The sequence below is a fragment of the Acartia tonsa genome, chromosome 7, assembly GCF_053477335.1.
Source record: "Acartia tonsa isolate MP-2025a chromosome 7, ASM5347733v1, whole genome shotgun sequence".
Classification (NCBI taxonomy): domain Eukaryota; kingdom Metazoa; phylum Arthropoda; class Copepoda; order Calanoida; family Acartiidae; genus Acartia; species Acartia tonsa.
In genome coordinates, this window is record NC_137266.1 from 29,836,899 (window position 1) to 29,853,505 (window position 16,607).

Here is a 16,607-nt window from a genome sequence, read left to right on the forward strand (position 1 = left end):
ATGGAAGTTCCAATTGTTGTTTTTTATGCATTCGTCGAATAATTTTAATATTACCTTGGCCAAACTCCATTTAAATGAGAATGAAAAAAAGTAGGTACATTAATTGTAAAAATATAATTTTTTTTCAGGCGTCCTGTTGCTCAAAAAGTGCGAGATATAGGAATATGGTTTGATATTTTAGAAACATTAGGTAATTTTAATTATTGGTTGAAAAGTTTGGACTCTACAAGTTTGGAACTACTCAATCAAAATGCAATAAAAGTACCCGAAATTTTTAAGATAAGGTGTATGAACCTTTAGGTACCAGTGTAATTTACAGTCCAATGTCCCCTTTAAAAAGAAGAATCAATACAGATAATACATCTTAATACATCAGGATATGCAGAATTTTTGAGTCTTTTTTTCTTTGTTAGTATGACTTTCTAGAGGCATTTGATAGTCAGTTGATGCTAGCGCCAAGTGAAACTAATTCATGATATCTTTAATTTTCAATTTATATTGATAAACAGTAGTACCTAGTATCAACAAACCAATACAATACTTTACTCTTTGAATTATATAATATTCATAATAACCTTGCCACTAAATTTTATTTTATTTTAGGAAGAATTGCTGTGATCACAAATGCTTTTATAATTGCCTTTACAAGTGAATTCATACCAAAGGGAAACATTGGTTTTTTATTCTATTTTTAAGTATCGTAGCTACTCTAGTATAATGTTTAGTTTGTCTATAGTTGTACTATTTTGGTATTATGATTTTCCCCATACATTATCTAACTTAAACATCGAATTACTGTGTCATAACAGATACCTGTTTGACATATGACAGTCTAAGTACACGAAAATCTATGTAATATGCAGATTTATAACTTTAACATTCACAAAAGGATATAAATCAGAAAAAAAATTATAGGTATATTTATTCCAAAAATTATATCATTGGAAAAGGACAGAAAAAGATATTGACATAGTTTGGTAGTTTCATAACCTGGTTTGCCGGTTGCAAAACCCATTTTTCAACTTTTTTTATCCTATCATATAAAGAAGTAAGGATTTTTTGTTTGAATTTAAATAACTAGGACATTGTTGGTCCAAATTGGTTTTGCCTTTCAAGGAAGCTTTTTAAATTTCTTGGGGTAGAATTCCTATCAACTCTACTTCCTTTCTCTTATTGTCTAGGGGTGAACCAATTAGTAGCTTTTCAATTTAGACGTATTTGAATTTTTGTCATCCTTATACCTGCTCTTTCCGATTCTGTATAAGAATACTAAAACTAAATGTTTCATGCACTGCACAGATGGTATATAGAGCTCATTACAGTGAGGACGGATCATTAAATGGTTATGTCAACTTTACACTTTCATACTATGAATTAAGGTAACTAACTTTTATGTTATGATACTTAACATAAAATGACTCCCAATGAACCTCCCCGCCCCCCCCCCCCCTCCGAGATTAAACCATGTATTCTTTTATACAAGTAAAAGAATGTCTGTCTGTCTGTTTATGTAGTATCTCGCTAACTGCTGAACTGATACCTTAGAAGTTTTTAGGCTTTTAAGAGACCAGGGAATGTCTATAACTATTTGGGGAAGGGTTTCTCCACCCTACTAAGAGAAATCCCCCCTAGAAAAAATGCTCCCCCACCAACTTTGTTTGTTATGTTTTCTTTTTAAAACTAATATTAAAATTGGAAAGTCGATTTTTCCCCATCCAAAAAGTGCCCCTAGTAAAGGTTAAATATATGCTTTGCTTATCACACACATACAGACAGACATGCTGATATTTATAAATTATTTAATATTTATGTACATATATGTTTTCTGCCCTTTTATAATACTTTCCTCTTATAATATATTTCCTCTGCTTAGAGGGAAGGCTACATATTTCATTCTCTTCTAATAAGATATTGCTGAAAGTTTAAATGATGCTTCGCAAGTTTTGATATATTTAAAGTGGTGTAATAAAACTTTTTATACCATCCTTCATAGCGCAGTCTTAGAAGAAAATAAATTGCTTATTAACAGTTAAGAACTTATTAACTATTTTTATTAAGTTATTTAAATTTGAAGCGCTTTTTGCCATTAGGAGTAGTTTAAATCTTTTATTTGGACTAGAGAATTACCTATGAAATTAATAGAATAGTGAATTTAGTTAAGCAATAAATGTTTATGAATAGATGCATAACTCAGACAACTATACTACCTGGTTCCAATGTTGGGGACCTTTTTCGTCTGCCAGCAAAGTGCTTCCTTTTCTTTGGTTTTGACTATGCTGTGTTAACATTTCCAAAGCTATTGGCTGATACTCAAAGGCCCAATAGAATGTCAGCTCATTGTCCACGGGGTGATGATATATAGTTTTGTAACCCCTTCCCCCTCTATTGTTTTAATTTAATGTATGCTATTTTTGTAGGAGTGAGGATCCTCTACAGACAAGTTTGTGCCGCTACCCTGACTATAATCTTCCACCCTGGCATGATAACAAGTATGAACCAAGTCTCGTCTTCTATCATGTCATGTTCGCCAAGGAAAGAATTCTATCAATCTTAAATTGTACTGGTACCCAAAGTTTTATAACTATGCTTTCTCATTCGTTGTCATAAAAACTTTTGGTTATTTTTATCAAATCTTGATTGGTTGGGTCTCACCAGTACAGCAGTGTCTAAACTTTTTTACCAATAACTTAATCTATTGATGGGATAATTTTGCTCATTATCATTGGGGATATACATTGTACAATGTACACGAATTTATCGTCTTTTGTCTTGTCCCTCAAGTTTTTTAAATTTGTCTGTCCGTTCGTCTGATTGTCATATTTGTGAAATTTGACTATTATCAGGAAAGACATCCGTCCATCCGTACCTATTGTAATTTTCTAAGTTGTTATTAAAGATATTTGTCCGAAAGTTGTTTTTTGAATGATCACCTGCCCTAGATCTCATGTTGTCCACCTTTTATATCTAAACATTCTGTTGGTTAAGATTAAATTGCATCTACTCTTTAACTCTGCTTATCTGTTAATCAGTTACGCCATTCGAGCTTTGCTGCTTGTAAATATTATCATCCTTGCATAACTATTCATAGTATTCTTTCTTGGTACAGTTGGTGTTTGTAGTTGTGTTTGAGAATATAGTTGCCATGACCATAGTTACAGTCAAGCTTATTATTCCAGATATGTCCGCCAGTCTTAAATATAAGATCAGAAGAGAGGTAAGCAATATTAATTTTATATCTTATCGACTCAAAATTGTAAAGTAATTTTTTTGTCTAAACAAATTATGGTCGCCGCTTTTAAGGGGTTATGTTAATCCTGACTAATGATACTAATGTGTTCAAACTAATCCTCCAAGAATTTTAAACGTCCAGTGTCCAATCACTTAAGATCCTTGCTTTAATGACATACTTTTGCAAGGTAATTAAACAACGATAGATTAACAATACACTGGTCGCCAAGGTGTTTTTTTTTATATTTTTTAGATTAACAAAAAATACTTCTGGTTTTCTTGTTGAATATGGAATTGAGTATATAAAGATAATGATATGATAACATTTTTCTCTGTTAATGCAGGGGTGGAATTTAAAACGATTTAGTTTATTCCACCACTTCAATACATTAGTCAAGGCACACATTGATATTACTTGTAGGCATACATTACAAAGGAGATTATAATCCGAACTGAGAGATTAAAGAAGGAGAAAGAATTGCACAAGAGTAACTCTGTACCTAATATTCCAGATACTTTGTCAGGTAAGATATACTATACTAATATAGATAGATAGATAGATAGATAGAAAGAATTACACACGAGTAACTCTGTACCTAATATTCCAGATACTTTGTCAGGTAGATATACCATACTAATATAGATAGATGGATAGAAAGAATTACACCTAAGTAACTCTGTACCTAATATTCCAGATACTTTGTCAGGTAAGATATACTATACTAATGTAGATAGAAAGAATTACACAAAAGTAACTCTGTACCTAATATTCCAGATACTTTGTCAGGTAAGATATACCATACTAATATAGATAGATAGATAGAAAGAATTACACAAGAGTATCTCTGTACCTAATATACCAGATACTTTGTCAGGTAAGATATACCATACTAATATAGATAGATAGATAGAAAGAATTACACAAGAGTATCTCTGTACCTAATATACCAGATACTTTGTCAGGTAAGATATACCATACTAATATAGATAGATAGATAGATAGAAAGAATTACACAAGAGTAACTCTGTACCTAATATACCAGATACTTTGTCAGGTAAGATATACCATACTAATATAGATAGATATATGTATAGATAGATAGATAGATAGATAGAAAGAATTACACAAGAGTATCTCTGTACCTAATATACCAGATACTTTGTCAGGTAAGATATACCATACTAATATAGATAGATAGATAGATAGAAAGAATTACACAAGAGTAACTCTGTACCTAATATTCCAGATACTTTGTCTGGTAAGATATATCATACTAATATAGATAGATAGATAGAAAGAATTACACAAGAGTAACTCTGTACCTAATATTCCAGATACTTTGTCTGGTAAGATATATCATACTAATATAGATAGATAGATAGAAAGAATTACACAAGAGTAACTCTGTACCTAATATTCCAGATACTTTGTCTGGTAAGATATATCATACTAATATAGATAGATAGATAGAAAGAATTACACAAGAGTAACTCTGTACCTAATATTCCAGATACTTTGTCTGGTAAGATATATCATACTAATATAGATAGATAGAAAGAAAGAATTACACAAGTGTAACTCTGTACCTAATATTCCAGATACTTTGTCAGGTAAGATATACCATACTAATATAGATAGATATATGTATATATAGATAGATAGATAGATAGAAAGAATTACACAAGAGTAACTCTGCACCTAATATTCCAGATACTTTGGTCAGGTGAGATATATCATACTAATATAGATAGATATATGTATATATAGATAGATAGATAGATAGAAAGAATTACACAAGAGTAACTCTGCACCTAATATTCCAGATACTTTGGTCAGGTGAGATATATCATACTAATATAGATAGATAGATAGATAGAAAGAATTACACAAGAGTAACTCTGTACCTAATATACCAGATACTTTGTCAGGTAGATATCCTTATAATAAAATAACAGGATGTCTGTCTGTTCCGAACCGTTAAAGATCTCCTTTACATGGTAGCTTCTCATGGGTCCTGGGAAAGGTTTATAACTATTTTGGGGGAGGGTATCACCACCCTTCTAATAAAAATGACCTCCCCCCCAAAAAAACTCATGTTGAAAATGGGGAGGTTTGACTTTTCCCCCTCCCACCTTAAGTGCATCTAGGGGCTTCTAGGGGGGGCCATAGCCGCTAGTAATAAATAATTTATGTGTCAGATATGTTCCGTTATCATATTCTAAAATTTTTATTTTTTTGATAATTTTTACCAGAATTTTATTACCTAATATTTTTTTTATAGAATCGCATGTTGTTATTGAAAACAGGTAGTTAATAAAAAGCTTTTCGTTTTCACACTTTGTCCAATTGTCCTTTTTGTGATTATTGAAATTTTTATCTTTTTTGTTAAAATACACTGAGGACCTGTGAAGTAACGGCGGCGGAACCGCCGCTCCCGCGAAATACCATAAATATATAAGGACATTCAAAAGAATTCTTAAATGGGGTGGAAAGCCAAAAGAAATGGAAACGGCGTTTTTTTGGCGCTGCCATTATTTAACATTTCCACATTGTACTACATTTAAGCAATTGCCATTCATAATTTCAGTTATATAGCTCTTTTTTTTGTTAAGTTCCTATGTGTTTTGGTCACCCCCCCCCCCCAATCACTTTTCGAAATTTTTGTTAAAAGAAATTTTTTGACCCAAAGAAATAGTTTGATCTTTGATCCTTGCCCTTACTATTTTATTAGTTTTTTGTTTTGTTTTGGTTACCTAATGTTTTATAAATGCTTTTTCTAAAAGAAATGCTTGTTTTAAATTTATGTAAGAACTGATAAACAAATATAAAAACTGTGGTAGTTGTATGATTATATTGCATTAAAATGCTTTGTATAAGAGAAAGATTTTTGTCCTAATAATCAAAATAATTTTGTTTTTATTTTTAGATGAAGGTAAAATAACCTCTAAAAGTTCTACAAGCCATCATTCATTACGAAGTAGAGATAGTCTTCCTTTAGGTCAGTTAATGCAAGTTATATATAAACTTTACCTTAAAGTCCATAGCGAAGCAGGGAACCCTCACTACTCATTTTTAAAAATAAATTAATTGTAAGAAAGGTGTAGTTTTTTTCTTTTTTCCTTACCCCTTCGGTTGGACCCAACCTTTCGGGGCCTTAACATAGAGTTCCCTAACCATGGGATAGATGAAGTTTTCAGTGCTCGACAAGGCACTTTGAGGGAAACCGCCCAAACTTTCCTGTTAATATAGCATCATGAATTATACTAAATATTCTAACTTAATATCTCAAATGTCGTCGTGCTAATCCTACCTTTGAAAAAATAAAACATTGTGTTTTGTTTTAACTTTCTGACAAAATGTTTTTTATATTTTAGGTGAAGACCTGTCTCCAAGTTCTGACGCTTTGACCATAGATTTTCTAAACATGAGAAATAGATATATAGACATTTAAACCAGTTTTATCTTAGTGAGTATTAAAGACGTTTTGATTATACAGGACAATGCAGTTCAAATAAATTTGACAATTTTTTTGAGGGTGGTGTTCCATCCATCCCTTTCATAAAATATCTTATAAAATCAACAAGTCTCGTAGATTTATTATCTGAGGAGCACAACGTAATTGGTTCAGTGGTTAGCAAGATTTTAACCTTCAGAAATACATCTAAAATTTTGCTACAAGTGAGAGGGGGGGGGGGGGTAGAAGGGCTTGTAAATTTATTTCACTGCTATTGCCTTTCTACTAAGTGAATGTAAGGATCTTTTTAACTCGTCAAATTTTGTAATTGGAGGAATCGAACCATTAACTCAAGATAACTTTAAGGTAATAGAACACTCTAGCCAAAAAGTTTGAATTTATTTGCTCAATTCATCATGAAAAGCAAAATTAATTTGAAAAGAAATTCATAGTTATCTATTATTTATTTATTTACTAATGCTTAAAAATATATTTTCTAACTTAAAGAATTAATTTAGTCATTTGTATTATTGGTTGTTAGTAGCGAATGTGCTCTATAATTCTCTTTGTCTTTTCGTCATTCAGCCTGTGATTATCTCAATAAACACCTGAATTTTTAAAAGAAATATTCTGTCTACCGATTTGTATTCAATATGTAATTTACCCTGTCTATCGATATATATGTCATGCTACAAAATATAAACATAAAAATACAAATGAAAGGTTCCGTGTTTTTTATATCACATTGTCCTCGTCAATTATTTTTATGCTTCGCTTTTTATGGATGTTGTCATTCTTGTATTTATATTTCAAAATATTTAGTAAGATGCCAAAAAGACCAATTAAAAACAACTATGCATATTTATACGCTTTATGTACCACAAAAAAATGTGATTTTTAATTTTGCAAATATCTGAAGCAGCGATTTATCAATTTCATTAATATTAGTAATAATTACCTAATATAGGATATTTTGTTGGGGGTAAACTCGGGGTAAAATGGATTTTTAAAATGAAATAATAAATAAATTGGGATAATGAAACATTTCACTTTTTGCCAAAATTCTGGTCCCTTTTTCCTGATTAATATAAAATAAAGGTAAGATGAACGAACACAGCAGAGTCTTGAAATTTTCGAAACCGATTAATATCCTCTGGATAATAACCGGTTCTCAGCCATACTTAAAAATCATGTGCTGCATCGTGTTACAGACAATTTTCCTCGAATATTAAAATAAAAATCATAAAAAGCCTCTCGGGACTAATAAAACTGTTTTTTTTTTATTTTAAAATTTTTCCTTTTATTGTCCCCGGAAAACTGTCTATAATACGGTGCGATATAACTATTCTATCTTTTTTTCTCTTGTGATCTACTATTCATATCTTTTTGACAAAATCTTTATCCTAAATAAGAGTCGCGCCAATGTGTAAAGAAGTGTCATACATATCTCTGTACCATGAATGATTTTAATATTTTTGATTTAGTACTTCTACTTACATACTTTATTATAACAATAGCTCATTTTTTGTATTAGTTTAGTTATTTAATTTATATAATAAATGTTATCGCATGTATTATAGACAGCTTTCCGCGGATTTTGAAATGAAAAATTATAACAGAAAATCAAGTTTTATTAGCTCCGAGGGACCAGAGGCCTGGTCTAACAAAACTGGTATCAATTTTATGCTTTTTACTTTAATGTTCGTTGAATATTGTCTGTAATACGATGCTATACATGATTTTTTAGTATGGCTGAGAACCGGTTCTAATCCAGCGGATGTTATTCGGTTTTGAAGTCATACTGGAAAACTTCTTTAACTGATCTTCTACTTGATTATTATTATCAAACAATTGTATTTTATGAATAAAATTAGAAAAATATTAGTTGTGTTACTTTAAAATTAGATAATGTTGTGGTTTTCAATTGTTGAGCTTCGATTTTATGTATGTTGCCATTATTGTTACCACGTAAGAAAAAAAATACATAAGAATGGTAATGGGCCAAATTCTGTAGAAAATAAATATGACAACTTCCATAAAAGCAAAGCTTTAAATTCAGATGGAAGAACAAGCGAACGTAAAGTTTAGCACATATTAAGTAGCAATATCACACACTTTCCTATGTATGCTTCTTTGTTTAAATAACTTCGCTACTAAAGGTTAATCCGTACTTGTTTATATAACAGTAAAGTAAATTCAGGATTGCTTCCTGTATTACCTTTTTACATTAAAAAAAAGTTACTATTAAAATCACGAAACCTTTCCTTCAACATAAAGAAATTATAATCACCAAACCTCTTAAATAATTTTATTAAAAGTGTGTTACTTAGAAAATTTTTAGAAGGCAAGATGAATTATAGATAATTTATATTCCTGTAAAGAGAAGCTTGAAAGTATCAGGTAAACGATTACTTTAACTTTCAACTAAGGGCTGTATATTTAAAGGCTAGAAAAATAGTTTAAAACCATCCAAAGACTTATAGCAACTTAAATAGCCTAAAACAGGGCCCTTTTGAAGATTATCTAAATTAGATAACCCTATCGGTTCACTAGTTATTGAGATCTTAAGTTTCAGACTAAAACCTGTTCCTACTTTATAAAATAGAACTAGCGGGCCTATTTAGGCTTCCCTGAAGAGGAGAAAAGGAATTACATAATTTATTGGAAAAGACATTGTAATTAGTTTTGTGTTTAGAGCTTTTGTTTAATAATTCAGAAAGTATGAAGCTATTACACATAATGCTTTTTAAAGCAAAGCTTCTCTATAATTAGGGTCGATCCGTCCGTCAGAGACGGATAGTTCTTTTCATTAATTTAGGCATGTTAGAATTGTCCTATCAATTTCAAACTTTGCATGGAGATTCCTGTAGTAGTCAGGTACGATTTAGAAAGTGTAGCAACTCTATAATCATTACCAGAATGTCCGTATGCCCATTTTAAACATGTTGATTTTTAACTTTTTAAACAGCTAGCAAATTACCTTACTTTTTAAAATACTGATTCCCAGGACAACAAAGTACAATTTTATACGCATAGCATCTTTATAATCAAGTTCTAGAAACGTAAGTTTGTCATTAAAAATTATCTTGTATTTAAGCAGTTTATCATCAAATTTTTGTTTCAAATTTTCTTTGTTTATATTCTGATTATTCAGTTCTGACACTCTACAAGTGATTGAGGGAAGTTAAGCTTTAAGAACACGCTTTGAAATTAATAAACAGTATTAGTGGCCGAAAGTACCAATAGATGAACAAAATCAAATAATTTTCTATAATATTTATTGCAAATTAATATCTCTAAAACAGATGATCACATTTTATATCAAATAAATTATCTTAAACAACATAACAACTAGAGTAATCACTTGCGCATAAGCGCAGCTATGCTAAACGCGTGACTTAATTTCACCGCGGCTTCATTTGTATTGCCCGCCAATGATAACAATCCATGGGCGGTAAAACCGCCAACTTTCGCCGGTGGTGATAAATTATCGTCGTCCGAACAGACGTCAATTTCTTGGTCTTCAGCGGCGATGTCTTCGTTGCTCATTTCTTCAATAGACGGCTGTAACGGTTTTCCTTCCGCCTTGGCAGCGGTATTTGCACTATTATTATTGTTATTATTCCCGCCACAGGTTGGCCGGCAGCCGCTAAGACTTTCAATCCGTTCAGCCAGTTCCAACAACTGTTTTGGTTTGACATCCGTGTGGGTTAGGAGGTGGGTTTTCAGATTTGATCTTTGATTGAAAGACCTCCTGCAGATTGGACAGGTATGGTTGGGGGAATCCTCCATGTGCAGGATTTTATGTACGGCCAGTGTACGACTCTGACAGAATCCCTTGCCGCACTCCCCGCACTTGTACGGCTTCTCCTTGCTGTGGATGTATCTGTGGTCCCGCAAATGATCCTGACGGCGGAAAGATTTGCCGCAGATATCACAAGGATATGGCCGCTCATCTGTGTGTGTACGCTCGTGGATCAACAAATTGTACGACTTGGTAAATTCACGGTTGCAATACTTGCAGATGAAACGCTTTTTTGGCCGGGACGCCCGCCCCGGGCCTCTAAACAGCCTCGGGTCATAGGAGGGGTAGAAAGGACTTGAGGTGGGCTGGGTTAGGTTAGTTGAGCCCAACCAATGGCGCATCAGCAGGGCTTGATTAAAGTTTGGTAGTATTCCAGAGGGAAGCCCCGACAGGGGGGTGGTTGGGAGGCCTCCCGAGGACAGTGGGGGCAACAAATTGGGGGGCGAGGCTGAGGATAAGGGGGTGGTAAGGTTGGGGGGTGAGGTGGATGGGAGAGGGCTGACTAAACTTGTTGGGGGAGATCCTGTAATATTTCAGTGTTGATTTTCATTGAGATTTTGATAAAATGATTTGAACTTGTAATAAAGTATAATAATATCAACAAGTGTTTACATTTCATATTTAAATAATATGTATTAATCTAGTATACATGTATTAAATGTTTTGTTTATATCAAATTGTTGTCCAATATATTTGTAAAACATACGATTTGATATTATTAAATATCATATTTAAATGATGAACTTAATTTAAACTGTAAGTCTTTCTTTTTTTTAAGGTTTTTTTTAACAATGAAAATCAACGCTTCCCTGACAAAGAAGGCAAACCAAACTTAGGAATCAGAGACTTGTCATCTTCCGGCGGTGTGTTGGCAGATCTATAGCCCGGCGGCGGCGAGTCTAACGGCGGGGAAGGCGGTGTATTTGGCGAATTATTTGTGGAGGAATTGGTAGATTTTGACATAATTGGACTAAATGCAGATTTTTCTCGTTGCTGCAGCATTTGTGCATGATGGGCCAGCAGGGCGGGGTAGTGTAGGTGCGGAAATAACATCCCTGGGGACAAATATGCGGGGGGGCTCACCCCAGCCCCACCTCCTCCTAACTTATCCATTTCTTGTATTATCAAAATGTACTCTAATTAACACAATGTTTTATTTTAGTTTTGATTATTGCACTTAAATTTAACTATTGTTTTATTTCAACTTTATAATATCTATTTTCTTTAACACTTTAACAGCATTTTTGTACAATTTTTGGTAGATTCTGAGTAGCTAAAGATTCCAGCTTCCAAATAAGACTGCTGCTTATGGTAGTGTCATTAAAAAGGGGGGTTACCAAGCAAGGAGGTGAGATGATGATAAAAAGGATGCTAAAGAGGGGGGGGGAGATATATTTGAACCATGTCAAACCTCTTAACCCCCCTTTTTTTAAAGCAATATATTCCCACTTCCCTTACAGCTAAATGAATGGGTCACTGAATTTCCCCTTTAGGGAGGGTCTTCACCCCTCAATTTGAAAGTTTTCTGACAAGAATCAAGAAGTTGATATAGGATGGTTGGTTCCTACTGCTTCATGGCCTAGTGTATTTCTTTTCGGGGGCGGGGGGGAGTTATATTTGCCCCCCTCGGGAGCATCTCGGGTGCGCTCTACTACAGCTCCGGATACTTTGCCCCCTCAAGGCTCCCGGTTGCTCCCGCCTGGGCTAAAATTCCCTCCCCAAAAATTCCAGTAAATGGGGGGGGGGGGGGGGGGTGGTGTGGCAAAATATATGGATGCATGCCACACTCACCCCATAAAAGTGAATTTCTCTAAACAATCACCTCTCTTTTTTCCAGTGGGGGGAGGGTTGTTTTGGTAGTATACTTGAATTTATGTGTTTGTGTGTATGGATGGTAGCGCACATGATTCCAAGTACACAAAATAACCTTCCCAAGAAGTCATATATCCATCTACTATATATTGCTACTCCCCCCCTTCCCCCTTGCTCTGTAATGGTTCTAAGAAAGAGGAAAATTTTGGCGGCAAAATTTGACGAGTGAGACAGCGGCATTTGTGCATTGTTGGTAGGAAAAACGCGCGCACTCCAAATTACCGTGCTCCTTCTACTGTATGTGTGTGTGTGTGTATTTGCTTCGCGGTAGCCAGCCCCCTTGCATGCAAATGGGGCCACCTTATCCCTACTATATGCCCCCAACACCCCCCTCCAGAAAGTTTTGCATATAGGATATGGGCCTGCATATATGGATGTTAATATCCAAACAACGAGGCATATTACAGGCCTATGTAAGGCACTACTACTTAAGGCAGTTTACTGGATATACGTACATTCATATATGTTTTTTTTCATGCCAACTGACATTTTTTCAGAAAAAAATGTTTTTAAAAAAGACAGCATATGTTTCAAAGGTACCCTTGGCATAAATCAAATGAAAACCGAAAGAAACCTTAAAAATCTTGATTGTCCCAAAAAACTAGATTATTGACATTATTGATTGCTACGTTTCTGCCACTTGAACAAATTTTAGATAAACTTTCAATTTTATACTGTTTATTTTTTATGTACACTGAATGAAAAGCTATAATTATTGGATATATTTAAACATGACTATAAAAAGGGTATAGTTACTATAATTAGTTACATTTTGATTAAATTAAAACGTTTTTGTACTTGAATCTGTCATGTACACAATTTAATTTTTAGAATGTTTGTCTCTTTTTTGAAGCTAGGCATATATTTTTTTTACTGGTATTATATGCAAACCACGTACACGTCTTTAGCATACACTAAACATGGATATATTCTAAAATGAATATACTTCTTTCTATAAAACAAGGATGACAACATCCATTAAAGAGAGGCTCTTAAATAAGACGGTAAAACAAACAACCATTAACTTATTAGTATATTAACTTATGACTCTAAACAAAATTTTGTTTCAAAATTGCCTAAATACAGGACAAATACATTCTTAAAACTTGAATATATGTAGATGCTTCACTTATAGTATTGTAATTGTTTTTTCTTCGAATCATTAATTTAAAAGTCAGATGAATAGAATAATTATATCTTACAAAAAATTTTGTCAAAAAATCATCATGTTTTAAATGGACGTACGAACTTTCAGGTAACACTTATAGAGTTGCTAAAAGCATTGAAAGTTTGAAATCGGTAGGACAGTTATAAAATGCCTAAATTAACGATTATAATTATCTGTTACGTGTGGAAGGAAAGATCCTAATTATTGACAAGATTTGCTTAAAAAAAATAAACATAAAAACATAAATAAAAATTATTTTTTATTAGACTTACCAGTGTTCAATTTTCTTTCCTTTTGGAGGGGTTTAGACTATTATAAGAAATAAATCCTAAAGTTAGGGCAAAGCCACAAAATATGACATAAGCTATTAAAATCTACAAAAGTTTAAAAAGGCTTATAAAATATGACGGGGAGTATTTCTTGTTTTTCTTGTGAATGTCATTTTTGTCTTGTACATTTTTTTGTGTCTTGTATGCTTCTTATGTCATTATGTATGACAACATAGAAGTGTGCTATCATTCCCGCATAAATATCTACAGGGCAAATTAATCGCAAATATCAGTTAAAATGCTTTTTAGAACGAAGTAGATTCCAGTCTGTCCATCCGTACGTAACGAATAGTTCTTATAATCAATTATGTATGTTAGAATTTTCAATCATTTTCAAACTTTGCATGATTATTTCTGTAACAGTAATACCACTGATGTCTGTACAAATCACTCAAAATTATGCAAAAGTCACCAAAGTTTTTTTTATGCCAACAAATCAGAGGACGTTTTTAAAAAGTTAAGTTTTTGAGACCAGTATGATGTAATTTTCTCCATACCATTAACATAGTTTTTGTTGTGCGAAAAAAATATCACACTCGACATTAATACTTGGAGGCAAACGTTGAAGAAAGTTACACCTAACTTTCTGGTAATTAAAACCTGTTATAGTATTGTGATTTTGTGGTTTTTTTATTTTTAAAAATGTATTTAATGAACACAGTAATAGTGTCTTACTGATTATGACGTAACAAAAAAAAATTAGCCAATGAGAGGCCGTTATTGACCAATGGTAAAATTTATAGTGGCCTCTCATTGGCTAATTTTTTTTGTTACGTAATAATCAGTCAGACACTATTACTGTGTTCGTATTTAATTCTTAGTATTCTTGAGCAGTTTTACATGCTATGTTAGGATTACCTAATGAGTCATTATCATGAATTTGAAAATATACAACATATCAATGTAGACAAATTTGAATCATTCTATTGATTTTAGAATATGAAGATTCCTTCAACCACAAGGTTTATTTTGAAAAGCTTAGCAACTCTTAAATAATTACTAGAAAAATCTAATTTTTAAGATGATTTTTTTCTCTTTTTAAGATCATGTTTTTTACGTCAAAAAACTTAAATTATCTGATTTATGATGATTCCTAAGACCACTATGTATTATGTTATTATATGTGTTTCTGAAGATTACAATCAATTATAGAGTAGCTATAAACTCTATACAAAAGGATGCAGGGAAATCAAGAAGATTTGTTAGGTCTATTGTAAACTAGGATGACAACATCGGTTTTAGGGAAGCATCATCTATAATACAAAGTAGAATGATGTCTGTCCGTCCGTCCGTCTGTCTGTCCGTCTGTCTCTTAAGATCTCGGTAACCACTGAACCGATCGGATTCTACTCTTCAGGGAATATACCTACTGGTTCTGTGGTGGTTTTAGGCTATTTTCTTGAGGGGAGGGACACCTAACCCCCCCAAAATAAAAAAAATCCCCCACCAATTTTTTTAAAATCATTTAAAATAGTGGTGAAGTGGGACATCACCAGAAGTACTTAATTTTTACGAATTTTGCGAATTCGCCATTTATTCGCAAAAATTTGCAGTTCATTCACATTTTTTTCGGCTGGGTAGGTAATAAAAGATGTAATTATACCTCTTGGGGCAAAGCCTCTAGAGGCTAGGGGCGAAGCCGCTACAATATTAAACAGAATAAGAAATTTTAATCTTAAAAGCTTGGCCAATGCCTGTTACATTTTTCCTTTTGCTAATAGAAATCAATCTTTTAAATATTTAAATAAATATGATATTTCTATGACGTCAAAATAACAAAAAAGTCAATAAACATAAAATATCTTGTTTACTATTTTATCAGTAAAGGAACCTTCATGCAAGATTTAAATATGATAGGACGATTCTAAAATACAACTACCCAATTTTAGAAAAGGTTTACTTTTAAATTATTGTGGCAAGAGAGAGAAAGATTGCTTCCATGGATAAGAGCTGAAGATATTTTTGAGGCAAATAAAGATTCAACTCTCAATTGTTTGTTAGGGTGCTACGAATATTTTGTACCTTTTCAGTATTAAGATCCAAGTTACATATCTATCCTTCTGTAATTGATTTTTAAATGGTTAATCTTAAGACAATACGAAAAATCAGACAAATTAAATAAAATTTCCTAGTCTAGCCCTGTAATTCTACAGGATTGATCCTAATCCTTATATAAAAGTAATGCAAACCGCTTTACAGTGAAACTTCTTGTAGTTCCAGGGAAGTCTTAATACTATATTGGGGGAGTGTAGGTGCCTCCACCCTATAAAAGAAATTAAACCTTAACCCCCCTCCCTCCATTAGAAAAATTTGGCAATAAACCTGTGTTATAATTGGTTCTACTCAAAACTATTATGGTGTTTAGGCTACATTTATTTCTTTTGTGGCTAAATCAATGAGAAAATAATGAATTACGGTATTATTAGGGTCTTTTGTGCTTTGTTCTCCATTTCATTCGACTACCGTTGGGAAACTGTCTGTGAGAAATAAAATTTGAGGCGTCCTGCAAGGTCTAATCTTTGGGGTCTAATTGTAAGAAGAGATTGTTGTGAAGAAATTACGAGTATTGTCAAACTATTCATTCAAACTTAACAATACAGGGATACATGGATACATTATTGTCAAACTATTCATTCAAACTTAACTATACAGGGATACATGGATACAGTATTGTCAAACTATTCATTCAAACTTAACTATACAGGGATACATGGATACAGTATTGTCAAACTATTCATTCAAACTTAACT

General features: G+C 32.7%; 2 protein-coding genes across 5 annotated transcripts in view; one reads left to right on the forward strand and one right to left on the reverse strand.

The window, feature by feature from the left end:
• The window catches only part of subdued (anoctamin 1), a 52,329-nt gene extending 43,765 nt beyond the window's left edge, over positions 1-8,564 (forward strand). For 2 of the 4 annotated variants that reach the window (XM_080168172.1, XM_080168174.1), the window contains 8 exons: positions 129-190; positions 604-663; positions 1,298-1,379; positions 2,418-2,530; positions 3,105-3,214; positions 3,650-3,752; positions 6,156-6,227; positions 6,604-8,564. In XM_080168172.1, coding sequence (XP_080024298.1) covers positions 129-190; positions 604-663; positions 1,298-1,379; positions 2,418-2,530; positions 3,105-3,214; positions 3,650-3,752; positions 6,156-6,227; positions 6,604-6,680 — 679 coding nt within the window. In that variant the 3' untranslated portion in view covers positions 6,681-8,564. Of the gene's footprint in view, positions 1-128; positions 191-603; positions 664-1,297; positions 1,380-2,417; positions 2,531-3,104; positions 3,215-3,649; positions 3,753-5,510; positions 5,536-6,155; positions 6,228-6,603 lie in introns of those variants that run through there. The other 2 variants (XM_080168173.1, XM_080168175.1) reach the window with 2 other exon arrangements.
• A 1,380-nt stretch (positions 8,565-9,944) lies between these two features.
• Positions 9,945-11,261, reverse strand: LOC145325244 (uncharacterized). The gene has a single exon (XM_080168176.1). The coding sequence runs from the start codon at positions 10,827-10,829 to the stop codon at positions 10,044-10,046; it is 786 nt and encodes a 261-aa protein (XP_080024302.1). The 5' UTR covers positions 10,830-11,261; the 3' UTR covers positions 9,945-10,043.
• Between the last annotated feature and the right edge of the window lie 5,346 nt (positions 11,262-16,607).